This window comes from Pseudopodoces humilis, chromosome 14 (genome assembly GCF_049639895.1).
Source record: "Pseudopodoces humilis isolate 2021_Gansu_Grassland_sample_001 chromosome 14, ASM4963989v1, whole genome shotgun sequence".
Lineage (NCBI taxonomy): Eukaryota > Metazoa > Chordata > Aves > Passeriformes > Paridae > Pseudopodoces > Pseudopodoces humilis.
Genome location: NC_142213.1, coordinates 7,818,881 through 7,846,685, shown reverse-complemented (window position 1 = coordinate 7,846,685; position 27,805 = coordinate 7,818,881). Strand labels below are relative to the sequence as shown.

Below are 27,805 nucleotides of genomic sequence, written 5' to 3'. Positions count from 1 at the left end.
GCGGGGGTGGGGCGGCGCGGCGCTCGAGCGGGCGGCTGGGCCCGGCGGAGGTGAGCGGAGGGTGGTGGGGCCGCCGGCTTGTTCTGGGTTGGGATCGAGCCGGGATCCCGGCACAGCTCGATCCCCCCGGGATCAGGCCGTGTTCCCAAGCACGCCTTGTTCCCCCCGAGCGCTCGGGCTGCCTGCGGCTGCCGGAGGAGGGATATCCCGCTCCTGTGTAATTTTTGTGACGGGTTCGTCTTTAAAATATGCAAGCTCTGTGAAAAAGACGGCAGAGATTTCCCGCTCGTGCAGCGTGTGTTTCGTTTGGTTTGGTTTGTTTTTCTTCTTGTTAATTTCACGCTAAAGCAGGTACGGCAGAAGCCCTGCGGGCGGTGCGGAGCGGGGCCTGGGTGCGCTCCGCAAGGGGAAGCTGCTGCTGCAGCCCTCAGAGCCCTCACAGCCCGCGGGTGCGAGCCCTGAGGCTGCCGGCCAGGCTCGGCCCTCTGGAAGCTCTCGGAATTTCTCATTTGGGCCCGGGAAGGCTGTCTGTGGGGACCCTCCATGCGGGCTCTTGCCGGGACTGCCTGCTAGGCAGCTGGCTGGCTGGAGGAAGCACTGCTCCTTTGGGCCGGATTCCAAGATTTAACCATGAAAATGCCAGTATTAACGTTTTTATAAATCTCACAGTTAATGTAGGCAATGGAACATGGTGTCCGGGGAAACTGTGGATGTCCCAACCCTGGAAGTGCTCCAGGCCAGGCTGGATAAGGCCTAGTGGGAGGTGTCCCTACCTATTCTTTATCTTTGACCAATCTTTTCCAATTCTCCCCCAAATTCTTCAAATTCTCTCCCATTATGTATCTTTAACCCATCTCTTCCAACCCCTTAACATCATGATTCTATGTTTGGTGAAAATAAAGGGTTTATTATGGTTATAGGTGGCAATTCTATCATGAACATGAACATAGGATTAGAGATGCAGTACTTGATTGTTGACTATTACCATGTCTTGGCCATGCAGCTGTTCTGGTGGGAGATGGTAACATCTATTTTTGGCCTAGCTTAGGCTGAATTGATAATCAGGATAGGAATGATGAAATTACTCATAAGTTAGAAATTTTTAAAACATTATAAAAATATTTGAGCCTTAGTACAACCTTTTTTATTAATTCTTGTATACATTTTCTGCTACTTTTTATACACAACCAGCATTTGTTCTTTGTATACAGCCCTAGCTGTATACCTTCACCAGGTTGGTAAAACTGGTGTTTGTGTTTTGGGCTTCTAAATAGTGCTAAAAGCCAAGGCTTTTCAAGTTTATGATTGCTTAAGTACTTTTTGGAGAATGTGAATGATTTCCAGCAGCTTGCAGAATTTAATCCACACACCTCTTCCAATAAAGGACTTGTGAGTTTTTCGTGCATCTGTTCATTCAATGAATTAAATAATCTTGAACTATTTTGTTTGTGTTGTAAGAACAGTGTGACCAAAGTGCTCTTAATTTGATGGCGGACAGCAGCAGGAGAATTAATAATGCATAAGCTGTTGTCTCTGTTTTTCTTCAAACCCTAAGGTAGCACTCCTGTTCTGGAGGTAACCTGAAATCCATATGCCAAAGGTGTAGAAGGTCAACCATCCTTAATATATTTGCAGTTTTACTGCAAATTTCATGTTTATTAACAATTCATGTTATCCAGTCTTGGGCTGAATATGGATCCACAAATGCTGATGCTGCAGATAACTTGGTACCAGTAATTTCTCAGTCCTGTGTGCTGCTGTCATGCCCCTTCTGTGTTTGCCTGGTGTTGGTAAATACCTGAAGGGCTGTTCAGTGCACTCCAGGTAAGGGTCACAGTGATCTGTTACAAAAAAGCAATTTTATTTGAAGAAACTTAAATGTCAGTCCACCTCCTGAGAGCAGTACAGCAAAGGACTGTGTCATAGAGCTTGTTTCTGGCTGTATCTGTGGGTGCTTGTGCAGTGCTGCTCACCTGGGAGAGTCTCGCAGATATTCCCAACTGTTCTTCAAGATCCACATGAATTTACTTGGCAAGTAAATGATGGCAGCAAGAAAACATTAACTTTACATAGTCATCCAAATGCTTATTTAAGTTGATTTTGCAATGTGCCTTTGGTGCTAGCTGCTGTCGAGCCAAGGACTTTGAGCCCAGGACTCCCGGGAGGGTGCTCCCAGTTCACATATATGTATTGACTTGTGGTTTAGCTCTGCTGCAAAGGACAACTTTTCTCTTGACTGAATTCTAAAAGCTTTTTTAATCACTGAGTGCTGGACCTGGTTCTTGCTACCCTCGGGCTACAGGTAGGGTACACTTATAATTAAATACTAGTTTTCTTCAACTCCTTGCAGAAATGGCTCAAGAAGAGATGGAAGTTGATCTCCATCCAGTGGCTGGTTACTCAGTGGAGACCCTCCAGACACATGCCCCAGAGCCCTCTGGTCACCCAGTGCTCTCATCCCTCATTCCTGTACTCGGTGAAGGAGGAGGCAGCGCTGCAGCCTTTCCTGCTGATGATGCTGTTGTCACACCCGACGCTGGTACAAGGGAAGCAGCTCCAGATCCTGTCCTGCAGACAGGTCCTGCCACAGCCCCCAGTGGGCTGGAGAGGCTACAAGGGGCGTTTGATCTGTACCAACCACTGCCTGTGCCACAGCTCACACAGCGTCCGCAAGTGAGGAGAGCTCGCAGGCAGCAGAGAATTGGTGGTTCCCAGAGGACAATCAGCACCAGGTAAAGCAGAAATGAAATTGGGTCTGAACTGCCCTCTGATCAAGTCCAGTATCAGTTCAAAACTTTCCTTGCTTCCTGGCTTACAGAGCCCAGCCCAAGTGTGTGGCTGGGGCCAAATCCAATCTACCTTTTAAGTTTCAGTAATAGCACAGTGACTTCTGGTCTCCTCTGGCAGGTTCTTTGCCCTTCTTAAGTGAATCCCCCTGTTTCATATGTTAGGAGGGGTAATGTTGACTTCTGAGCCCCAAAGCATTTTGAATTTTGCTTGCAGAGCCTCTGCTGCTGTTGCCTCCGCACAGACAGATTCCTGCCCATGATTCCTGCAGCAGTGCTGATTCTCAGCAGTTTGAGCCAGCATTTAGCTCAGTGGGGCTTGTGCTCTGATTTATATTTCACCTTTGATTTGGGATCTGCCTGATTACATTTACTGGTGACAGTTGTTACAGAAACTTTCACAAACATACAAACTAATACTTTTCTGTAGGGTTTTTTTTTAAATTTTGTTCTGTTGGGGGTTTTGTAGTTTGTTTGTTTTTTACTTTCAGACAAAATAAAAAATCCTCTCCATTTAATACCATTTGTACTGGGATTAAAGGGGGATGAGTGAGGATGCTCTCCAGCCAGAAAGAAATCCCAGTTCCTTGTTTATTTGTTTTTTGTCTCATCATTCTAGCTTTTGTATGTGCCAAGGGTGAAATTATAATTAACTGAAGCATTGCTTTTAAATTCAGCGAGACCAAGAGCTCCTCTTCTCCCAGTTGATTAAACAAAACTGTATTGTTTGCCCTCGGATTGCCTGTGAAGGTCACTCACAGTTGTGAGGGCTGGAAGGCAACCTGAGAAACTCCTTTGAATCTGAAGGATAATTGAGATGATAGCTGAACTGATGGGTGGGAGAGGGGAGGATGTTTCTATCTAGGGATGAAGTTCCAGTAGAAAAGAAGAGGAAAGTAGACTAAGAACAAAGTAGCCAATGGAATGAGGCTCTGATCCAAATGGTGTGCATTTCACAGTACCAGTTCCTCCAGGACCCAGGGCTGAGTTAGTGTTGGAGAGACAGATCAGGAGTTTCCCTTAGGCTTATTAGTGAATGATACTACTTTGTTTTTCTCCTCTCTAACCCCATCATCCCCTTCTCCTCCAAAAGAAGACAATATCATTGTTGTAATGAGAAGATTTTCTTTGAACTGAGCAAAATGAATTGTTGCTGATCCTGCTGATTGTTCACAAAGTGGGCTATCCTGTGTGATTGCCCCTCTACCAGAGAAGCCCTGATGTGATAACAGTGACACCTTCCTGCTGCGGTCAAAGCCTAGGAATTTTCCTGCAAGCATTCATGGAGAAACATGATGAGTCTTTAGCTTACCTGAAATGACTGTGGCTTTTGTTTCTTACTTTTCTGGACTCAGGGCAGCATTGGACCATTACTTTCAACTCAGTAGGACCCAAGAGCCATCTGCAGGACCAGTTCCACACCTGGAGTTGCCCCGTGTTGCGAGGGACACCCAGGAACAGCACCCAGACGAGACCATAGAAGTGAGTGACTCTGACAGCAGCACTTCCGAGGAGGAAGAGGAGGAGGAAGCAGTGGAGGCAGCAGCACCACTGTTACCATCAGCCCAGGAGACGCCTCCAGCAGCGAGCTCAGGAGGTTTGTGCTGTACTGGAACTGTGTAGAGACTGATGGCAGACACTTTCTTTGCTGTTTGAAAACACAGCAGGGAAATCCTTTCGAGCTTCCCAACAGACGGTGCTCAGAGATCTTTGTGCCCACAGCTGACAGGAGCAGGCTGCTGCCACACGGCTTCCTGGCAAGCAGCTCCTAAGAGCAGCAGCAGCAATGGGTGATTGCTACCATAATGTTAAATACAATCTTTTTGCTGTTTGCAGACTGCTACTTATTCTGAACATTTCCAGAATTATTTGTAACTTAAATTTAGAGATTATTGCTTGCCATGCTTCCGCTGTCATATATTATTAAGAAATGCTATTGAAGACATCAGATCACAGCTTGGACATCAGCAAGAGCTTTCAGAGAATGATCTGATTCATTATTTTTAAATTATTTGAAATTCCAATCTGCTTCAGTTTAGTTTTCATTCCTGTAACTTGTGACGCTTAGCTGAGGAGATGGAGGTGCTTTTTGTTTTTCTTTTTCTTTCCTCATCTCTTTCTGTCTCCCAATTCTTTATCTAAACTCGTGTTCTCAGGCTAACACACACTTCAGTGACATTGTTTGTGATGAACATGCACAGTTTATTTAGGAGTAACAAATAGTTGAGTTGCTAGTCAAGGTTATTGATGCCCAGAGAATACAAGAACAAGGATATCTTTTTACTTCAGTCTCTAAGGAATGCCCTTATGATTCACTCTCTGCCCTCAGTTTTGGTTTGATTGGCTAGCCCACCACGTTACTTTTTTTAAAAGGATACATCTCTGAGGTGTCTTTTGAACAGATCCATTCTGCTTGCTCTGGGCTAGTTTTACACATGACAGGAGCTCAAGCTGTTAAGTGCTGTATATTATTGTGTGAACATATGCTCTCTGTTGGATTTTCTGGAATTCCCTTGTTGCTTATATAAGCCAGTGGCTCCTCTTACAGCTCAGAACCACAGAGGCTGAAAACTTTATTGACATTAGCCAGGGTTAGGTGATACTTCCGCTGGATGGAGAATACCGTCCTTGATAACTAGATGTGATTAATAACTCCTGTTTTGTCAGGAGCTAGAGGGGAGGCAGTGATTTCTGCTCCTTTTTTCTGTGCTAGTGGTGATCTCCACATTCAGTGTGCCCATGCCTCAACAGATGGGCTGACAGAGGTCCACCACAAAAACACAGGGAGAGTACTAGCAGAATTGGTAGTTCAAGCAATTACCAGTTGGAAAACTGCTGAATGGACAGCCAGCATATGGGAAATGCTTCCTTGGCACATGAAATATGCATGCTTAGATCCCTTGGCAGAGCAACTTCTGATATTGCTGTCTTTCTCAGGGCACAATGATGCAGAAATATAACCTTACATCAGCCTAACTATACACCAGGTCTGTTTGTTTTGTGCAGGTCAGAAAATTCTGATAACAATTGCTGTCCTTAAAAGATCTCTGCTTTTTCACTGAAATTCTGTTGCTTTCCATAAAAGAAAACATAAAATTCTTCATCACTACTGTACAGGTATAGAAGGCCTTACACACAGACTGTGTCCAGGGCACTGATCTGAAGCTTTATAAGTAACCTGTGCTGTGTCACTATTTAACCTGTGCCCTGATGATTTCAGATCAAAGCAGGAAAACTCCTTTTCCCCCCATTATGAATCAGGTTATTTAAGCAAAGCTTTCTTTAGTTTCCAGTCAGGTACAAGCAGAGCCACCTCAAGCTTTGTCTCAAGCTTCTGCAGAACACCAAAGTCATGAAGATGAAGCTGAAGTCCAGCAAAAGCAAGTAAGGTGAACTAAATGCTTTTTGAAACAGATTATATATGATAGAGGCTGCATTTTCTAAAATAGTTGTGTTGTTTTTTTAATTTTTATTCCTAGACAAGTCCACTAAAGAAACTGGAGCCATCAGTTCCTGTTGCACCCCTGGATGAGGAGGAAGGAGATATCTGTGCAATCTGCTTTGAGCAGTGGACCAATGCTGGGGACCACCGTCTATCTGCGCTGCGGTGTGGGCACCTCTTTGGCTACACGTGCATTGAGAGGTGGCTCAAGGGACAGGCAGGGAAGTGCCCTCAGGTAAAGTGGGTGTTTATGTGCACTGGAAAGCACTTACCATATGTGCCTAACTTGTGCCTCAGATGTGATCACTGTAAGTGTTACAACTGGCTGCTGTGTGAAGCTGCTGTCAAAAGTAGCAAACCCCACCGTTATTTTGATGTTATTAGGCCAGTAACAATTAGCAGTACTTTAAAGGATGAGTTGTGACTGGGATCTTCTCCCTCAAGTACAGCATTTGTGAGTAGCAGATGCAAAAGTTTGAGAGTTCAAGTTCTAAACTTGGAAATGGTTTCAGAATGCCCCACTCTGGTCCTGGAGAGAACCATCTGGAATGGGAGTAGCAGGTAGATTCCTAGAAGCAATTAACTAAGCATAAAGACTATGTTGTTGGACAAGAAATCTGTCTGAGAGCTGTTTTGGAACCACAGAATGGTTAGAGTTGGAAAGGATGCTAAAGATCATCTAATTCGGTTTTCAGCTGATAAATCTTTGAACTGCGTCAGCTTTTGCAGCCTTTTAGAGGACCAGGTTGTTTAGAAAGCTGCAGAGAGCAAACTGAGAACCAGATTACATTTTTTAATGTCCCTTTGCAAGTGGTAAATCATCTTTTGAAGGTTTTCTTTACAGCTTTCTTTAAATGCTTAATACTGATCTCCTTCGAAGAGGTCTACACTTATTTTTCTGTGATGTATTTTCATTCCTTACTCTTTTTTTCCAAAGGAATGTTGACAAAAAATAGGTCAATGAGTACCTTGTAAATAGGATTCAGTTCTGCCACTTTCTAAGTTGGTGGCTGGAAGCCCAGGGTTTCTTTGGCTTTGTAATTTTGAGAGCTTCTGTATTCTTGCTTGACTTTGCAGGATTCCCTCCTCTCAACAAGAAACTTCCTCTTGACGTGTGCTGTGACTGAACCTAAAGAATCCTTGTTGCCATAGTAAAGGCCCAAGTTGATTTTTCTTACCCCTATCAATTCTGTGTAAGCTTTTCTTCCCCCACTTCAGGCTCACACAGAATTCTGAGAGACCTGTCTGGCATATTTACTCTTTGGAATTTTTTTGGACTGCTTTCTTCTTGAACACTAACATCTTAAGGGTTGCTTGCTTCCTCTTTCTCTTCCAATGATACAAACACTAAAAAGTTCCTGGGAGAACATGCTCTGGAGAGAACGTTGAAGCTAAATCACCTACGTTTCATTTTCAATCACCATCCTTTGCAACCGGGCGTTCTCTGGTTGAATAGCCCAGAGTTGCTGTGCATGGTCTGTATACTAAGTGGCTTGAGTGCAAGTTACTGTGAAATTGCAGCATTCCTGATCCTGCCAGTGGCAGCTGCTGGCTGCCAGGAAAACTGTCTTGGCCATTTATTTACTGCTTGGCAAGGCAGTTTTTACAAAGGGAGGGAGATTGTCTGCTCTGAGACTATTGTTTGTGATATCTTTGTGCTGCTAAGTGTTAGAGAAGTCTGCATTTGAAGCACACATAGTAATTTAATATTTAGCAGAGGTTACTCAAGCTGAGTATTCACTGCCTCTTTTCTCATCAAGAGTATTTGCAAAACAATAAACTCGGAAGAAATTATGGTATCTGCAATTCTAACTTGCCTTCTTTTTAAGGTGGATGTAAAGTGCTATATGGTTGCAGCTTGATACACAAAATTATTGAAATATCTGACTCCCTGTGTATCCCTGAAGTCAGTGAGATGTCAATGTTTCATACAACACTGGAACATTTTTATGGATTTGGGCCTGTAGAATTTGATTAAAGGAATATAGCACAGAAATAAGAGTTGAGAGTATACTCAGGGGTTCCTAAATACTTGTCTGTTGGCCAAGCAGCAAGTCTTGGTGATTTCAGACCTGAAGTTGGGCTGGTGTTTTGTTCTAGATCCTCTTGTTTTCACTTCTTTGTCTGATTTGGGTTTTTTGACCCTGGAACTTACCTGACCATGCTGCCTTGCTGATGCATTAGAAGAATACATTTAGTGGGAAGCAAGGAGATGGATTATTAAAAGTGCAATAGGATATGCAACTTTTGTTGTAGCCCTGGTTAGAGCCCTGGTGTCTGTATGAGGGAGCATCTTGCAAACATGCTTGTAAGTGTTCGTGGGATTGTTTTCCAGCAGACAGCCTTTCCTTCAGAGCTAAATAAAACAATACCTATGGATTCATAGGGATGCATAGTTTGGACAGTTAAATTCCTGCAGATGAACTGAGCTTGTGTTTGATTTCAGTGCAATAAGAAGGCCAAGCGTTCCGACATCGTGATCCTGTATGCCCGCACTTTGAAAGCGCTGGATACCAGTGAGCAGGAGCGCATGAGGAGGTACGGAGTCTCCACATAAAGATACCTAACCCTGAAAGCTGCACTCTAGCTTCTACTTCATGCTTTCATTTCCTGTACTGTCTAAAGCAATTTGTGCATTCCCTTGGGGTTTATCAGGAGTGTAGCTACCTTAAAAAGCCAAGGCCTTGCTGTGTTGCATGTCTTAATTTTCTTTTGGAACAGAATTCTTGAGTTTGCGTTTTGTGGCCCAGAAACAGCAAAACCTATCTGGTGCTATATTCTGAAATATTATCATGGGAGAACATGCAAAGTTAATGCCAAAAAGCTGTATATTGCTAATTCATCATTAGATGGGAAAAGCAAGGCATAGTTAGAATGCAAGGAGGGTGAATAGCTGACCTTTTCTGCCGTCTTTTCTGCATGCATTAAGCAGAGTAATACCTCATATGAATCATTTTCCATCTTGCTTTGTCAAACTCTTTATGTAGCTTTACTTGCAAAAGGTCAGCAAGCATTACTATGACTCCCACTTCCCTTTCCAGCTTAAATGTAGACTTTGTATTGAAAAAAGGGAAAAGCAGGTATGAAAATGGGGATTCATTTCTTTTCAGTAAGATGCTGTCACAGATACTATTCTGAAATTAAAAAGCTGCAGATATCTGAGTTCTTCTGAGCCTTGTGTTGAACAGAATTTAATTGGGGTTCCTTCACATGTCTACAGCTATTCTTTCAAGGCAGTCTTTCAACAGAAACCTCACTATCCTGGTAATTATAGATCAGAAATGATTGAGGAGTAACAGTCAGGAAGGGAAGAATCTCTCTTCTCTCCAGATTGTCACAGCCTGATGGTGTTTGAAGTGTACCTTTAGAAGGGTCATGCTTCTTTTATTGGATTAACACAGAAAAATAAATGATATATTTTTTCAAAAGTACAGAATACATTTGGGTGTGTCATGAAGGGGTGGTTGTCTGACTTCTGTTTGTGTCTCAGAACCTCACTGCAGCCATTCCCCACATGCCCTGCCTCTCTTCTGCCTCCTGTTTTTGTTGTAAGGCAGGGAGCAGTGACTGCCTGTGAGTCCATGGAACTGCTGGCAGTGGCTGCCTTGTGGCACACAGCCATGAGTGGAGCACAGATGTGTGTGCGCATGCATTAGCATTGTTTGCACGTAGTCTTAAATTAGGTATAAGATCATGGGGTTTGTTTCTCACATTCAAAAAACTCCACCAGCCTTCAGGCTTTGGGTACTGATATAAAGAATGTGTTTGTGATGGTTAAATAAGCATCTCACCTGTTTCTTCAGGGGAAAAAAAATCACATGAAAAAGCTATAAGGAAATTACAGAATTCTGTGCTTCGGAACATGCAAGGCTAGGTCTGCATTTGCAAAATACTCAGGCAAGCTAGAGCTCCCTGCACATGGACGACAGAAATAACTGGAATATTGCAGCTTTTGACGTACAGAATGCAGTGGGCAATGTAGACCAAGTGTACAGCTAATTTTAAGGAGCGTTGGTGTTTCTTTCCCCACTTTAGATGTTCCTTCATATAAGCCTGTATGAAAGAGAAATAAATTCAAGTAACTTATCAAAAGTGCTGCTGTTAAATGGTATGTATGCACTGTTGAGCTCAAGGTGAGGTAGTAAGTGGGTCTTCTTCATGGGCATTCACAGAAAATTTATCTGTATCATTTTTTCTGGTACAGATATATTTTCCTAAAATAAAAGATTAGCTGCTGGTTGTAGAGACAAGCTTGAAGATCTTGCTGTTATATAGTTATGCTATGATGTGCTGTGTTACTGACAGTGTATTACATGGACAGGATGGTATAGAATTTGCTTAAGTGTTTCTGTAGAGGAAAGAAAATTGATTTCTCTTTCACTCTCCTCTACTAAATTAGTCCTTTTGGAGAGGGTGAGGAGAAAGGCTGTTGGAACAATACTTGAAGTGAGTCATTCAGAACAATTACATAACTGAATATCTCAAGGTGAGTGTATTGGGTTAATGCAGTACCAGGTTTTCTGTTACTTGTGGATTTGCCTGAATAGGATTTGTGATGGGATGAAGTCAGAGGGCAGGAGCTGACAGCCCAGGAAAGCATCCTAGGTAATACGTAGTCCTAAGGATTACTTTCCTCTCCTTCCTCCAGCTCTTTAGAAAAGGAGCAAAAGTTGCGGAGACAGGCAGAGCTGGAATCTGCACAGAGCCGTCTCCAGCTCCAGGTTCTGACAGATGAATGCAGCAAACTCCGCAAGCAAGTTCAGGTGAGTCTCATACTACAAATACACAGAGTATTTCTTTCTCTTCAGCCTGCCTTTTCCATGTTCCCTTAGTAATCAGAAAGATTTAGTAAACACAAGTGGTGAATCATCCCAAGCTGATAAAGACATCCTGGGCTGGATGTGTGCTACAAAAACACTGACTTTTTCTTGTGCTTTTAAGATTTAATTGAACTTGCAGCCCAGCAGTAGAGTTGTTTGGCTGCTGATGTTGCAGGTTTCTCCTCAGGTTTTGTGGTGCCTGGAAAGGCATGGTAATAAAGAACCAGATTTAGTCTCTTTGTCTTTCTTGTAGTTGCATCAAAATAAGCTTTGGAAATCTCTATAGTAAGCCTGTAATACAACCCATTATCATTAGTTAGTCAAGAGCATTTGAGAAGCAGTTTGTGAAGAGGCATGGCTACTTGCCAAATCAAAAGAAAACAAAAAAACCCTAGGGGTTTGGGTTTTTTGGAAGGTTAGTCAACATTTCTGTTTAACACCTGGTACATGGCCTGTCAATAGAGGAGGCTGTATATGGGCTGAGCAGCTAGTGAGAGGCACCTCTTAGAACACAAATTACTGAGTTTAAACGATGGGTTGTTAAATGACTGCTTCCTTCTGGCTTATGCAATTCTGAGATATTTTGTAACCCATCCCAGCTGCTTTTGTAGGATTCCTATAAATTATGGACTCTGACAGTGCTTCCAACTGTGAATTAGCTGGCATATTCCACCAGTGCTAGGTTTTCCAAGAGCCTGTTTCATTGCCAGTTTTTGTTGAATTCACCTTTTGTTGAATGAGGCAGATGATACCTCTTGCTGTCTAGAAGCCTGCTTAATTTTAGTCTTTTCTTTATTCCTGGTTTTTTTTTTATAGCCTTGGCTATTCATATCTGTACATTAAACAACATCCTCTTTGCTGAAGTCTTCCTGTGTGATGTAAGATAAGGCTTTATAAATTCCCTAAATTCCTGCATGAACCCATATGCTCATCATCACTAATAAGAAAATTGGTCCACTTCAAACTTTGACTTAAGAAAAGTGGAAATGAGATAAAATTGCGGGTCCATAATGTTTTCCTGCAATTCATTTGGTGTTAAATGATGGAGTATCCAGTCTAACTGAATTGAAGTCACATGTTATAAAGATTAAGTACCCTGTGTTTTTTAAGCTCTGTTTCAGTATTTATACTGCATTCATCATTGTCCTGTAGTGGTTAATGCAAATGCTGGAAGCAATTTTAAGGTGCTTGTTTATACTATTAATAAACTGAAAGCAAAACAATATACTGGGGAGCAAAAAAGTCAGCAGGAAGTCTGCAATAAGTCTTTAACATGTTTGATTGCATTTTGAGCAGATGCCTAATGAGCTTCTTGTTTTATGGGAAGTCATATAGTAAAGCAGCTACTTGCATAGAAGTATTTAGGTTGGGAGGTTTCTAGCCCAGCCCTGGTTGGGTGATTGCAGTGTAGGGTTGGGTTGTTCAGGGTTTTTTGTTGCTAATGCTCTTGAGCTGTGCCCAGCAGCAGTCATGGCAGTAGTTATGACCTTTTTTTAGGTTTGTATGCAGTTTTCTGTGTTCTTACCCATCAACAGTCTTGTTCATTGTACTTTGTTATTGAAGTATGTAATGTTATTGAGACTAGGAAATTGTTTTTAAGTCTTTAGCTATATGAAAATACATGAGAAAAGGAACTTGTAGATGAGGAAAGCTCTGAAAGAAAGCCCTCAGGAGCAAGGGCTGTGCTGAGCTGTGTCCTGCCCACCACATGGAGTTTCAGGCTTGTGTTTTGGAACCAATGCTGCTGATACCTTACTTTTACCTAATATTTTTCCTTTGGGAGCAGAAGGAACTTGGGAATGAAATGTGAGCTACTGCAGTACTCCTTCTGAATCTGCCAGCATTTTTAGTAAAAGTAGCTAATGATAGGCAAATCACCTCTGCCTTCTCGTATTAATATCACTGATCAAGTAGGGTAGGATATCTGATTTTGCACATGGGAGGCAGTAGCTCTGTTTGGGTATGGGGCAGGAAAAGGAGAACTGGCAGGGAAATTACAGGAAACTGCATGCTGCTGTGGAGAAGAAAGCAAATGTAATTGTGACCCTTGCAGAGATCAGTTTATATTGTTGGAATGGAAAAGCTTTTTTAAAATAGGATTTTCAGAGCATCCAAAAAAAATTAAATGGCAAAATATCAATAAAAACTTGTGCATCCAATACCTATAGAAAAAAAAAAAGCGCTAATTGTTTTATTGAACAAGAATTGTTCGTCTTTGTGATCTCTCTGTTCACCTCCAGTTGATGTCTGGGGATGTGAAAGCTGGTATTTCATTGCTGTTGTTTATAGTGAAATGCTCCATGTCCTTTAGATTGAATTTGAACCCAAACCCTAAAGGGAGGTGGAAGGTGGAATGTCTGCAGTGGTGTACCACAGCTTGAGGTTGTCCAGTCCTGTGTTTCTCTAGTAAAGGCAGGGCTGGGGCTGTGCAGTGCAAGGTGGCAGGTGTGGCTTCTCTAAGAGCTCTGTGGGAAACAGGCAGAGAGTGACAGTCACTGATACCTGCCTTTGTCTTGAAAGCAGCTATTAGGGCCGTAACCTAATAACTCAAAACTGTTCTGAATTTATTGTAGCTGGTGGTTTTCCTTTCCTATTCATTGTGCTCTTCTGCTGCTCCTTCTCCTGCATGCTTCTCAGGAAGACTTGTGCTATATAGCCCATTTTTTCCACCTGGTGTGTTCATGTTCATTCATCACTGCAAAGGCAAGGTGAAATCTAGAGACAGTCATAGCATGTGCAGAGAGAGGAGTCTGCTCTCAAGGCCTTTAGTTGACACCAGGCAGCAGGAAAACTCTACAAAGCATCTTAAAGGAAAGTATGGCCTTGTACTTAATGAACAGAATGTTCTTTTGAGCACAATTAGTGGAATTTGTCTGCAGTGCAAGGTTTTTAATCACCTTGCTAATGTGCCTCCAGTAAGACTTCCTGGTTCTGCTCGGTTTGTCCATTGTGTTTAAATGTAAACATTGTACTAATAGTCCTTGTGATTTTAATTGCCTGGTTTCCTTTTTAATAACTTGTGTGAAAGTTGAATGTTGAGTGCAGGTGACAAGGAGAGTTTTATAAGGTCCCCAGAGCAACAGATAATTTTAATCTCTTCTGGTCCCCAGTGGTCGTGGTCTCCCCAGCTCCACCTTTTAGAAATAATGAGTTTATTAAATTTTTGATTGAAAGTTACTTTCTTCTAAGTTACCTGTGTTTTCATTGACTGCTTACTCTAAGCCTGAAGCTACACCTTTCATCATAAGCATCCTGACACCCCTCACACCCCTTCTTCCTTGCCCAGGTTGTTTTTGTCCTTTATTGCTCTAATGGGATCATCTGAGGTCTCTAGCTTCCTTTTTTTCTTTTTTTTTTTTTAATAATATTCCCGTGGGACATTGGCAATGTGTTTGATGCCAAAGAGATCAGACCTCTGTGAAGAGTCAGATCTGCTCTCCTCTTGAGCAGCTTCCAAAAGTTATAGGTCTTGATAACTATTAATGTAGAGCTTGAACTTTGATCTCGCCTTTTTGAAAACTGCTGCCTATGCTTCGATGTAGGTTAAGTGGTGGTGGCTGGTTCAGTATTGAGGCTGACTTGCAATTACTGATATATTCATAATATCACTCTTGTGACCCTTAATTGTTTAAAGATTACACAGTGTTTGAAACAGAACCTGCATTGCTCAGAGAACAGAAAACAAATAGCAATTTTCCTTTGGTATACCTTCCCTCTTAAATATCCCTGAGATTCTGTATTGTCTGTTTTGACCTTGGATTACAAGGTAGTCCTTTTTGGGAAGGGACACTTCTAGTGGATTCACAATATGCTGATGCCACTACCTTCATTCCCCTGGTAATCTCAGCAGGAAAAGGAATTCAAGGAATACTTTGTTCCTCACAGAAGCAGTTCTTGGCCATGCCTTTGCTGAGTATCCTTGAGCATTTATCAACTGAGGTGGAGGAAAAGAGGGGAGGAGGTGGTAGAAGACAGGGCTGGAGCTCTTGAGAGTTGTGTCTGTGTTCCTGGAATTTGCTGCACAAGGTTTACAAGAACAGGGTCATCATCATTAAATAGACTGACTTGTTTCCTGCAATGCCCTTTATGTTGAATCTTGGGCTTTTATTTTTTTATGGGGTATTCTGGAATTCTGGAAAATGGTTTTAATTGACTTTCTCTTGTGGTTTAAGGGCACATAATACTTGGCAGTTCATTCTCTTCTAAACAGCATTGATCTGGTAATAATTGTTACTGGCTTTTATGTGTTGCCCAAGAGTCCTCTCTTTCACAGGCTGTAATACATACAATAACAGACTTTGAGTACATTCTGCCAGTATTTACACAGCATTTGAATGCTTCTGTTGCTCACTGTCATAGGCCATGGACTTAGAAATGTAGCACTTAATAGGAATAGTGTGGAAATGGGACTGTATTTCCCTCTTTTATCTGAGAACAAGTAAAATTGGAGCACCTGAAGCAGAGAGCACAGAAGGTTACACTGCTGGTGATGCATTTAAGCTCTTTGGATTTATTTTTTTTTGCAGGAGCTGAAGGCTCTGGTGGCCCAGTACAATGCAAGCACCTCACAGCAACCTGGCAGCTCCCGCACCTGCCTCCCCGGCAGCCTCCCCTCCAGCCAAAGCCAGCGCAAGTACCACTTGGAAAAGGCTTTTTTGGTGTCTCAGACTGGGAACTGCAGAGTAATGGCATACTGTGACTCACTGAGTTGTCTTGTGGTATCACAGCCTTCTCCACAGTCTACTTTTATTCCTGGTAATTAAGCAAGTCAGCATTTGGGGGTTAAGAAGTACAAATTAATGTCATTTCTACTTTGTCCCTTCTCTCTGCTTTTCTGATTGGCCTTTGCATGTAAACTTGCCTTGTAAACTGAGACTACTCATAAGGCTGCCCATAGTTCATCTGGCCCCTGCATTGGTAGCTTCTGCCTAGCAAAGGAGCTTGTTTTCCCTGGCACTTCTATGGCAGAGTCCTAGCAGAGAGTCTCCAGATCTCCTGCTGGAATGCCACATCCACGGGAAGGTAAAAGGTGTGTCTGGTAATCCTTGCAAAGGTGGACCTTCTGAAAGAACAAGGGCCCAGGAAGTGGGGCCTGCAGAGAAATTTCCAATGGTCAAGTGAGAAACGCTGCTTCCCAAATTGTAGATGGATTGATGCACATGCAGCTGATTTGTCAGAACTCTTAAAAAAAACCAAAAAAAACAACAGAAAACAAACTAAACCAAAAGCAAACTCCTTCTAATAAGAATGCCTGAAGTACTGTTCACTAATGAGGAAATAGGGATCCAAGAAGTCACAGGCAGCCCTGGTTTTGTCTCACTGTTATGTCCAGAGGCCAGTGACCTGACATCTGGACCAGTGCCAGTGGCTTTTTCAGTGCAATACATGTGGCATTAGGAGTCTGAGAGCACTTATGTGCAAAATGCTTTCTGACTGATGAAACTTACTTTATTTGGTTAATGGGTTTGAGGTTAATGTGCCTTATCTAGGCATAACAGAGTGGTTTTCCACATTTAACTGGTCTCATTTTTCTGGCATTTGTAGCCAGAGACTGAATCTCTGAATGGAGGCTTTGTGGTGACTCTTGTAGCACACAGGTTAAGTTCACCTGTAACCATTCTTTGCTGTGATGCTTGTTCTCTTAAATAGCCATGTAATCCTGCTCTTTGTGGTTTTATCTGGGCAAGAGTGTCTTTGAAGAAGCTGGCTAAAAAGCAGCAGGCCTTGTAACAGAATTGTAACGCTGGTACTGAATTTGCTCTTACTGGCTGGGATCCTTAAGGATTTAGCTTTGTTGCCATTTGAATTAAAGAATGATTTGTGGCAGTTCTTATCCAGAACAGCAAATAATTTTCATGTTCATCCCACCATAGGCTTCAATACAGACTTCATAGTTCTAGCATAGAACTATGGCCAGTTCTATGCATATGCTGCTTTGCAATAATCTGGTTTTTTACCCTTCTTCTGTGGCAGGTTGTGGTGTTAAGATGATGAGCTTGGCCAACCTGAAGAGCAGTCAGTACATCCCCATCCACAGTAAACAGATTAGGGGCCTGGCTTTCGGTACTCGAGCAAATGGTTTGCTGCTCTCTGCTGCCCTGGACAGCACTCTCAAACTCACCAGGTGAGCCCTGCTGCCTGTCCCTGCAGAGTATGGCTGTGTGCAAGAAGTTGGGTTGGATTTTGTTCTTGCTATTCTGCTTTCTGAAAGACGCTGCAAAGATGAGATCAGGTCTGCATATTCTCCCTGCATGTGAGAACTAACAGAGGGAAGGACTTATTGATTGATTTTGCATCTTTAAGGTGGAGGTGTCATGGAGCTACCTCTCTCTGATTATTTTCCCATGGAAAACAAATAATTCAGCATGGGTTGGCTGTGTTGAGAATAAATAATATAACATATAGACATGACATTTACTGTCCACTTGGTTTTCTGTTACAGCAGGGAAATGTGAAGCAGAAATAAGCGGTGGTTAGGCTGGGCTCCTCTTTCCCTGAACTGATGTTGGCTTCTCCTATTTTAAACTTCTTGGAGATCATGGAATTCATCTAGGATATAAAATGCATAAACAGCATGGTTGAGCATGTTCTAGAGGCTCTCCAGAGCTAGCAGAGACTTAAAGCAGTGGGTTAGAAACTAATGATGCAGAGACTGAGAGAAAAGTATGTCCAGTCCTGTTAGAATTTACAGTTTGAGTGTGTTTTCTTGCTGCTGTTCTGCTCTTCAGTCTTAATCTTACTGTGCTTCAAAACTTATTGGCTGATTGATTCTTATTGAGTTATATTAACACCTCTGTGCAATCAGTCTGTCAATATTGGGTTAGGCAGGATAAGTGTCTGTTGTTTGACTAATTAGTCTCAATTCTTTCCCACAAGTGAAGCAATGAAGATAACTTATTCCTGCAACAAACGTTTCTTTCCTGTAACCATGTTGGAAGTTTGCTAGACTAGTTAAAAGTAAGCAAAACTATCTCTGATGCTCAAATCAAGGTGTCATATTTCTGATTAGGCTGATAATTCTTTTCATGGTTTAATCTGAAGAGTGAGCAGACACTGCAGCAAGGAGCCAGACTCCATGTCTACCTCTCACTGCCTGGTGGGCTGCTTCAGTGCTTGGGATCCTCTTATTTTTGTGCTTGATCCTAGAATGTCTTGGAGTTAGATATTTGCTTCAGCAGCATATGCATACTTGTTTCAGTCTCCCTCTGAAAGAATAGTCCTTCTTTGGCTGTCTTCTCTAGTTACTCATTTCATTGTCATCCTCCCCAAAAGAATTATCCAAGATGTCTTTATGTCTCCTGCTCTGGCTCGCAGTTGTTTAAAATAGCACTGTGAGTTTGTTTTGGTTTTGGTTTTTTTTTTCATCCTGTTGTTTTGACCCAATCACTGCTCTGATATCAAACTTCCTATTTCCCCAGCTAGATCTTTGTATTTGTTCCCCTTACACTTAACTGGGAGCAATTATATGTTTCTCTGGAGTCCTGAGCATAACCACCTTCCCCAGGAAGAAGCACATGTGTTACAAAGGATACCCAGAGTTACTTGGATATGTGCAGTCTTCTGTCTCTTGCTGTTCTCAATGTGCAAATGCATGTTGACAATGCTGCCCTTTGCAGATACGTCCTGATCTGATACCAACTTCATCTGCATTCTGGATTGTGCCCCTCTGTGGACTCTCTTCTTTAGAAACTTGGTTTGTAGACAGAATAATTAATACTATAACACTTTCAACTGTCCTTAGCCACTCACTTTCTCACTCTTGCTTAAGATGGATCCTTTTGAGGCATAAATATTGTTCCTCTTGTGTAAAAAGAGGGGAAATAATTAATGAGAGATGTAATCTGAAAAGATGAGCCCTGTGATCTCAGGAATATGTGGTATTACGGGACTACATCAGAGTTGTTTCTCCTAATTGTTTCCAGAAAAGTAACTTAGCTTTCTCTTGCCAGTAAGGCAGCTGAGACCCTGCTGTGAGATTTCCTCTCCCAGTCTCTAAAGATCAATCTGGAAAAAGAAGCATTGGCCTGGAAGAATTATAAATCACTTGACAATATCCAAGGGATTATGCTGTTTGGGTTTTTAGATTCATGTCTGGAGTAAAGGAGGAGTTAATTGAGAATTCAGTCTAAAGAGAGATGCTTTTGTCTGAAGACTTTAAAAAGCTAGATTAGCTTACTTTAATTGTACTGTTTTCTCATCAGTAGATACTTGTGCAACTGGTCAACACTTTGCTTTTCTTCTGCAGCTTGGCAACAAACACCGTGGTGCAGACATACAATGCTGGCCGTCCAGTGTGGAGCTGCTGCTGGTGTCTTGATGATACAAACTATGTCTATGCTGGATTGGTCAATGGCTCTATCATGATATATGATCTGAGAGACACAAACTCTCATGTCCAAGAATTGGTCCCTCAGAAGTCGAGGTATGGCAGAAGGGTTTATCTTTCCTCTCAACTAATATACATCAACTTAAACACAGCTTCTTCCATAAATCACACAACAATTACAATAGTTTAAACTGTATTATGTGAATCCCTTGTTCAAAAATTCACACTTAGCACAAATGTGAGAATTATCTCTGAAGGTTGTATGGTGTTTATATATAACTTATGCAGCTGCCAAACACTTGTGCTTTTTTTAAGGCACACAAGGGTCAGAAATAGACCCACTGGTGCAGTATGAACAGAAGACCTGAATTTGTTTTAGAGCTGGGTTTAGTATTTAATTTTGAAAGGACAAATCACAAAGAGGTGTGAAATTCTGATGCTTCTGTTTCTTATACTCTGGGAATCAAACAGTGATTTGCGCTCATCTGATCTGTGCTGTCTGCTGCTTCTGTAAAACATAAGGCTCAGTAGTTACACTGGATTTAATTTATACTTGACACATTCATTGGCTCTCCTTGCTTGAGGGACCATCTCACAGCCTGCTTAGGCCCTTTCTTTGCCATGCAGTTGGGGAACTGAAGCTCTGCTGCAGTGTGCAGGACACCAGCAGAGCTGCAGCTGACAGCACTGACTCTTGCCAATGATCCTTCCAGGTGCCCCATGGTATCGCTGTCCTACCTGCCCCGGATGGCTTCAGCGTCGCTGCCTTATGGTGGGATATTGGCTGGGACCTTGGAAGGAGCCTGCTTTTGGGAACAGAAAGCTGGCAACTCCTACCGGCCTCATCACCTGCCCCTGGAACCCGGAGGCTGCATTGATCTCCAAACAGAGATCAACACACGGCACTGCCTGGCCACGTACAGGCCTGGTACGGACTGGGGTGTCCCTGCAGGCTCTGACCACTGCTTCTCACTGCTCTGGGCTGAGCTCAGCAGCAGCTTTGGTGCTGTGTGCACAGCAGAAACACAGCACCTGCTCTTACTAGAGCAATGAGCATCTGCACATAGAGAAAAACTGGGAATGGGCAAAAGGAGGCATCTGCAGGCTTGTGCTGCTTGTATTCTTACAGCTAAAGCCTATCTGTGAGTTTTTCGAAAGTTACCTTTTTATTTCTACTACACAGGTAAAAATAACCCATGTGTGCGTTGTGTGATGATGGAACTGACTTGCAGCCCACTGACAGAGGGCTCAGAAGATGTGGTGTGTTCTTCTAACCCAGTTCAGACTTTCAGTGCTGGGCCCACTTGCAAGTTGCTGACCAAAAATGCCATTTTTCAGAGTCCAGAGGATGACGGGAGTGTCTTTGTCTGTGCTGGTGATGAGGCATCCAATTCTGCTCTGGTATGTCTTGCTCCTTTCAGTGTGGTGTAGGGGTTCATTGCAGTTTTTAGGACAGAAACCTTATCAGTCACAGTATCAGTGTGATTTGGTGGGAATTGTCTTGTTATGCACATTACCCTGTGCTAGTTGGTCTGTTGTACTGCTGTGGCAGATGTAACTTCTGATAGCATGGGACTCCCAGTCCCAGCCAAGGCCTGTAGTCCCTATCCATCAAAGGGCATGTAGGCAGGGAGCCCCTGTTGTCCCCCAGGGGAATGGGGTTGAGCACAGTGGCACAATTGGGCCCTCTGAGTGGTGTAACAGACTCAGTGGGATAGTTAGTGTGGTAAATGCTGTGGGAGAAGGATGCAGGCTTTTTAGGAATGATGGGGAAGAGAAGGGTTGCCCTTTGTATGAAAAAGTATGAGAGCCCACGAGTGGGGTCAGAGAGGGTCATCAGGGTGGCATTGTGCTGCAAGTCTGTTACAGACCAGTCAGATGGGGTGTGGAAGTAGAGAAAGGATCCTATGAGTAAAACTGAGGAAATCTTTTCTGGAGAGAGGAAGGTCTGTCCTGAGTAGGAGGGGAGATTCCTATAGTCCTTGACCTTGTCTGTCCCTCCTGCAGCTCTGGGATGCTGGAAGTGGTTCCTTGCTGCAGAAGCTGCCAGCTGACCTGCCTGTACTGGATATCTGCCCCTTGGAAGTGAATCAAAGCCACCTCTTGGCTACTCTGACAGAGAAGATGGTGAATATCTACAAGTGGCAGTGAGCTGCCCCTACCCTTGCCACAGACTGTCCAAATATGCTGCTGATAACCCTTCACAACTGCTCAGTCCTGCACTTGCTGCTTACAGGAGACAGGATCCATTCCATCACCTTTTTTGCAGTGGGGAGGAACTGGGATGTGCTGGTGCCCAGGGCAATTCCTTTCTTCTTCTTTATTCCTCTTTAGGCCTGCCCTTATTTCTTCTTTTGTCAATTTTTTTTAGTCAACCTCCACAAGCTGCCTCAGCACAGCAATAATTCCTGGAGTGTTTCCAGCATGTGTTACTGCACTTTTTTTTCTGCTGTGAATACAGCACAGGGACTTTCAAATCTCGGCTACAAGTGAATAAAATAAGAGGAACTTGAAGACCTGAGACTCCCACTGCACTTTCTTGTGGAATCCTGCCGTGATTACTGGGTGATGAAAAGGCATCTCGTAACATTGCTGATACACAGTGTGAAAGCAAGTTCACTGCCATGTGGAGCACACTCCCAATGTTCTGTTGAAGGTCTAGGGTCAGTTGGAAGATATTCCTTAACAAGGATGAATCCAGTTTTGGGACCATGGAGAGAATAGGCTTGGAAAAATCTCCAGAGAACCTTTTTCCTTTGTGGTTTTTTTTCCATGAGTATATAATTTGCACTGTAATTCCTTAATTCTCTGCCTTCTTTCCCTTCTCTCCTTCCTGCTTTACCCGTAAGCAAACTTGGACAGTTTAGTCGTGGAAAATTAAAATACTACTGGAGAAGTACAGGTAAAGAAGAGGGAGATGATTCTTTTACTTCCCTTAAAGACAGGAATGTAGTGAAACAGCCAGTACATTGGAAAAGAATGCTGGCTGCTTCTGTTGTTTGGGGGTAGGGGGTTGGCTTTTTTCTGTTTTGAGGAACCAGTGGAAGCTCAGGGATTTCATCAGCTTGTTTTTACTGACCTTTTGTCTTCCTTAAATGGTAGTTTGCAGCTTCACAACTGGTCACAGAGAACTTGCAGTTGTGTTTGTGTGAGTGTGCTGCAGCCACTGGTTTGTGTAAATGTGAGCCCATATGGGGTGGGATCACAGCCAGGGGATGTGTGTGGGCAGGTGTACTCTTACCACCTTACTGTAAATAAATACTCTGTGGGCTGGGGCGTTCATCTCCAGGTCAGATAGTGGAGGGGGACTTCAGTTCCATTTTGTATGTAGCAAAGTCAAACTTGTGAGGATGTTGGAAGCTGCAAGACAAGTTCCCTGTGCTGGAAGGTTATCCCTTGGCATACCTCTGCCTCTGGATGTGGTGAGCAGCAGCTGTCCCATTTGGGTTGAGTGTGCCACCACTTCAGCTGCCAGGATAATTTTATTTGCTGAAGTCTGGGGCTTACACAGTGTGATCCTGTTTGTCTTGAAAGGGACTGAGAAGATCACAACTTTATATTTTTCTGTATAATATTTTTTCCTATATTTTTATACTGTAAAAATAAAATGTTTATAATTATCAAATATAAGTGGTGCTGCTGTATTTTGAGAAAAGGTCTCAGTGACATTCACTGCATGTCTTATGAACATTACCAAGGGTTCCCTTACTCTGGTGAGGTTTCTCTTGTATTATTTCCAGGTCACACTGAGCTTGAGGCTGAAATAGTGAAAGGTTTTACTGAAAACTAAAAACCAAAACTAAAAACTTGAACCATCCTGATCTGGCCAGGTGAGGGGAAAGAAAAGGGCTGAGCAAGGGCAGGCTACACACATGGGACATCTTTGAAATTAAAAAAATAACTCACTGACATGAGAATTTTTGGCATTTTAATAATGATCAAGAACTAAGGGTTGGTAGAATGATATTGTGTAAAGGTCTCTGGTAACAACTGAACCAGAAGGAGCAGGATCTCTCTGCCATATTAGTACAATGAACTTCTTGTTCTCAGCTATTTTGAGGCATCATTTTAATTCTGTCAACTCCAACCCCATCTTACCACAATAAATTTGGAAAGTTTTAAATATACACAGGAAAAAGAATTAAAATGGTCTGATTTTGATCTTCTAGGTAGTCCTTTGATTTTCTGGATAACACTTGTTTACTACTTTATACCACCATACAGGAATAAAAGATACAAACTTAAATGCTATTAAAGTAATGGAAGATGGCACCTTCACATTCTCTGTTTTCAAGCCTAGAATGTTAGAAAATGCACAAAGATAGGTGAGGAAACCTTGTAACACAGTCGTACTCCCAAGTTTGCAACAGGCTGCAGGAATGTGCACCTAACTGCTGCACAGAAAGCCATCAGCGTTGAGCGCTGATAAAAGGTCAAATGTGTTAATTAAATATTTGCTCATCTCTGTCTGGAGTCAAAGGGGCAGATTTGGGACGAAAGGATGAAAGAAATCAGTGTCTGCACTGTGCAGGGCAGCTGTCATGAGAGGCTGAACTGTTTCGCTGGTGTTTCAGGCACGAAGCCACTGTGTGGCTATTTCTGCCTCTGTCTCTGGGAAGATTTTGTTATCGTGGTGCAGGGTGGCCCCTTGGCAATTCCTGTAGTAAATCTGGTGTGAAGTGATAGGTAAAGCCAGGTAGTGCTGTGGCTCCTGCAGACAGGGCTTTGCTCTTAGCTGTGCATGGGCATTTAAAAATAATTTTCTCCAGGCTCTTGCAGGGCAGTACCTTTCTAAATTTTAGTTCCTATAAAAGCAGGCCTGGGGGACAGTGCAGTGCTGGCCAGAGCTGGCTGTGGTGGCTGCTTGGTTGGCAACAATCCAGCCCCTGCTGCTCCCTGCTGAGGTGTGGTGTTGGGGGCTGGCTGGTGAGGAAGAGGAGGCTGGAGTTGGACAGCCATGCTTTTGGAGAAGGGCTGTCCTCCAATCTTCCTCTAACAGGGATGATCTGGTCTTACACTGTGGTGATCCATAGGGTGAGGAAGCAGGCAGCTCCAAGCCTCCATCCACATCAAGGAACTTTGCTGCTGTAGCACCTACCCTGATACTTTAGCTGTTGAGGAGACTCTAGTGAGATTTTGACAAATAATCAAAAATGTTGCAGATGAGAAAATGTCAACTGCAGAGTGTGAGCCAGGAAATTTGCACAGCTTGGTGTGTGTGTGTGTATATGTGTGTGCATGAGAGGAAGGAAGGGCCAGTGCTTTGCTCGGCTCTGACCATGCCCGCTGCCTCCGGGAAGGCAAAAAAGGAGCTACTTTGTGTCCCACATCAAATTGGATAAAACCCAGGCAATGTAGCAAGTGAAACAAGCAGCTTAAACTGAACTTTGTTACACTGAGGTAGCCAGAGCATCCCAGTGGGATTTCATTTAGTTCTCCTTTTCGGTTTGTGAGGAGACGTGACAAGATTTTCTGCTTCTGTAGATTTGCAGATTTTCTACCAAGGCAGTAAATTCCTTAAAAGACCTACCTTTGTGCTGGTTTGTGAAAGGAGAATATGGGGAAAAAACAGTTCAGCTGCCTTGCAGTCAACTGGAAAATTGAGCAGAGGGGGTCACAATACCTCAGCAGCAGGACTGCCCTTAGCCAAGCTGCTCTTAGCCCCTGTGAGCACTCAGGCATGTTGATGTCAACAGCCTCCCTCACTTATGATAACGATATTTATCATTGTTTATTTGCTTTTATGGTAGTTAAAGATATTTAGACACTCTGCTGAGAAGGCAGAAATGCCTCCTGCTCATGTTACTCCTGTTTGCTGAAAGAGGTGGGCTGTGCTCGGATGGCAGCCAGAGCTGTGGGTGCCCTGGTATTACAGAACACCGGATTCTATGGGCCCGTGGGAAACTGTCCTGGGGTGCATCAGGCACAGCATCACCAGCCAGCTGAGGGACAGGATTGTTCTGCTCTGCACTGCTGCAGCTTCACCCTGAGTTCTGTGTGCAGTTTTGCTCACTGCAATATTAAAAAAAAGCTATTAAGCTGTTAGAGAGTGTCCAAAGGTGGGTAAGGAAAATGCTGAAGGGCCTTGAGGGGAAGCCATATGAGGGGTGGCTGAAGTCACTTAGCCTGTTCAGCCTGGAGGAGACTGGAGGCAAAACTCATTGCAGTTGCAACTTCCTTGTCAGGGGAACAAAAGGGACCCTGATCTCTGTGGTGACCAGTGACAGGATCCAAGCAACTGGCCTGAAGTTGTTTCATGGAAGGTATAAACTGGATATCAGAAAAATGTTCTTCACCCAGAGGGTGACTGAGCACTGGAACAGGCTGCCCAAGAAAGTGATCACATCACCAACAGTGCCAAAGTTCAAGAAGCATTTGGACAATGGTCTCAGGCACACAGTGTGTCTCTAGGGGGTGGTCCTGTGTAGGCCTAAGACTGGGACTTGATGATTCTTGTGTGTCCCCTCCAACTCAGCATATTCTGTGATTCTGTGAAAATTGTGCCTTTAACTGCAAAAGAAGGAGGAATTTGGGGATCTATGTCCTGGAAAGCTTATCTAATCCTTGGGACAAACTTTACGGGTAACAGGTTTTCCCCAGCATGTGCTGGTCAAGAGAAATGTCTCAAACTAATTTCAGTGATTATCCCACCCTGTGAAGCATAATTAATTTGAGGGTCCAGGGGCTTTGGTCTTGCATCAAGTCCAATTTGGTGCTTCCGCTAGCAGCAGAGGTCATGGAATGGGGAGTGAGCCCCTTGTGCTTCTGATGGCATTAAGCTGGCAGCAGCACTGAGTGCTTGGGAAAGCATAAGTGGAATTGGGAAAGAATTGTGGCAGGTTGGAGGATGGGCTGGAAAATTGACCATATATTTTTCCTAAAGGTAGGTGCTAACTGCAACACAGATCTGCATCGGTATTGGGGGAAACAGTCTCTGCAGTTATGGCCTGGGGCTTCTGAGGGTTTGTGAGGTTAAGATGTGTCAACAGCATCACTCTTTGGGGAAAAACAAAGGTCACCTCAGGCTGAAGCTTTGTGCCTAAAAAGAAGTTGAGTATTTCCATGGTCTTCTGCTTACTTCCAAATGTAGATGAGCAGTAGCACTGCAGGACTCTGATCTGCAAGAAAACCTGAAAGAGTGGGGCTGAACCTGTCTGTATCATGCAAATAAACTATGAATTACCAGACTAGGGTTGTTGCCTTAGCCAGGAAGAAATACCACTGAATAGCAGCAGCTCGACTCAGCTCTCTGCAGCAGGATTTGTTGGTGGTGAGGATCATCCACTGGGAAAGGCAGTGCTGAAGTTTTGGGGGATGCGAAGCTTTGGAGGGAGGCAGCTGGGCCAGGCTGAATGCAAGGGAGAGGGCCTCAGGGCACTGCGTGGAGGCTAGGCTGGGATTTGGAACTGCCACATGGGACCAAGCAGTCTGTATCAAATTAAAAATTGGAGCAGCTCCTCTGTATGGACTGAGGAAGAGCTTTTGTTCTCCCTAAAGTGGTGAGCTGGAGAGCAAGGACACTGCTGGGAAGGAGCAAGAGTGTCCCAGCAGCTCAGCTCACCCTGGCCTCGCTCTGCAAGGCTGGGGGCCACATAAATGGGGTTTATTACTTAAGGCAATGAGACTGGAAAATGCTGCCCACTACAAAAGCAGGGGACTGCAAGCTCATAATGCAACACCCAGAGGGTGAATGCCTTGCTGCTGAAATGCTTGAAATGAAGCAATAAGGGAATTTATGCCAAAGGAGAGGGGCTGTAGTTGCAAGGAGCTGCTGGGATTATCACATGGGCAGAGATGTCACTTTGCCTGAACAAAAACCTCCTCCTTGTTTAACTCACTGTGTGGACATCGTGAGCATAGGACTCTTTTATGAAATGCCAGTTTAACAACGGGTAACACAGGATGGAAAAATCCAAGGTTGGGAGAAGGTGTTCCTTGAAGAAAAAATGAGTCTCTGGAGATCTCTCAAAGGTGTGGGAAGAAGTAAACTGTAATCCAGCTCCACTGCTCCATTCTGTCTTCAGCCCGTGATGGACAAAGGAGCAGAGCCAGCTCTTGCTCTGGGCTAACTCTTCAAATAATTCTCGCTAAACCAAATAGGCTGCCAAGCACAGGCTGGATTTTGCTGGCTTTTGTTTTCAAGTGCTCCCAGCTGCACAGCCCCTGAGTGCCAGCACAAAGCCACTTTCCCAAGTGCTGTGTCCCAGTGTAACATTCAAACACAAGAATGGAGACCTTGCTCCTCCAGCTCCTGCCCTTGCCTTCATCTGGATGAGATGGCTGCAAGTTGGTAGTCACACTGGGCTCCAGGGGTTGTGTTAGCTCCTGGATTGGGTAAGACAGAGGCATTCCCAAGAGAGGGGTTTCTCCCAGGCAGGAGAGGCAGCCTGGGACAGGAAGGGAGCAGTCCTACAGCTGTGCTTCACACCAC

The 27,805-nt window shown here is 43.6% G+C and overlaps 1 protein-coding gene across 4 annotated transcripts; it reads left to right on the top strand.

Moving 5' to 3' along the window:
• Positions 1-3: 3 nt before the first annotated feature.
• RFWD3 (ring finger and WD repeat domain 3) lies at positions 4-22,900 on the top strand. 4 transcript variants are annotated; one of them, XM_088062374.1, is made up of 13 exons: positions 4-50; positions 2,351-2,732; positions 4,142-4,383; positions 6,073-6,170; positions 6,266-6,463; positions 8,675-8,766; positions 10,877-10,991; positions 15,575-15,803; positions 17,022-17,172; positions 19,294-19,470; positions 20,088-20,302; positions 20,558-20,775; positions 21,382-22,900. In XM_088062374.1, the coding sequence occupies exons 2-13, from the start codon at positions 2,353-2,355 to the stop codon at positions 21,523-21,525; spliced, it is 2,259 nt and encodes a 752-aa protein (XP_087918500.1). In that variant the 5' UTR covers positions 4-50; positions 2,351-2,352; the 3' UTR covers positions 21,526-22,900. The 4 variants fall into 4 exon arrangements, with proteins under 4 accessions (XP_087918500.1, XP_087918502.1, XP_087918501.1 ...); XM_088062376.1 differs by having other exon boundaries at positions 20,713-20,775; positions 21,382-21,515; XM_088062375.1 differs by lacking the exon at positions 4-50 and adding an exon at positions 62-233.
• Positions 22,901-27,805: the final 4,905 nt, after the last annotated feature.

Coding starts and splice junctions, on each gene's coding strand:
- RFWD3 (XM_088062374.1), top strand. CDS start 2,353: ATGGCTCAAGAAGAGATGGAAGTTGATCTCCATCCAGTGGCTGGTTAC. Junction 6,171..6,265: donor CTGAAGTCCAGCAAAAGCAA/GTAAGGTGAACT, acceptor TTTTATTCCTAG/ACAAGTCCACTAAAGAAACT. Junction 8,767..10,876: donor GAGCAGGAGCGCATGAGGAG/GTACGGAGTCTC, acceptor TCCTTCCTCCAG/CTCTTTAGAAAAGGAGCAAA.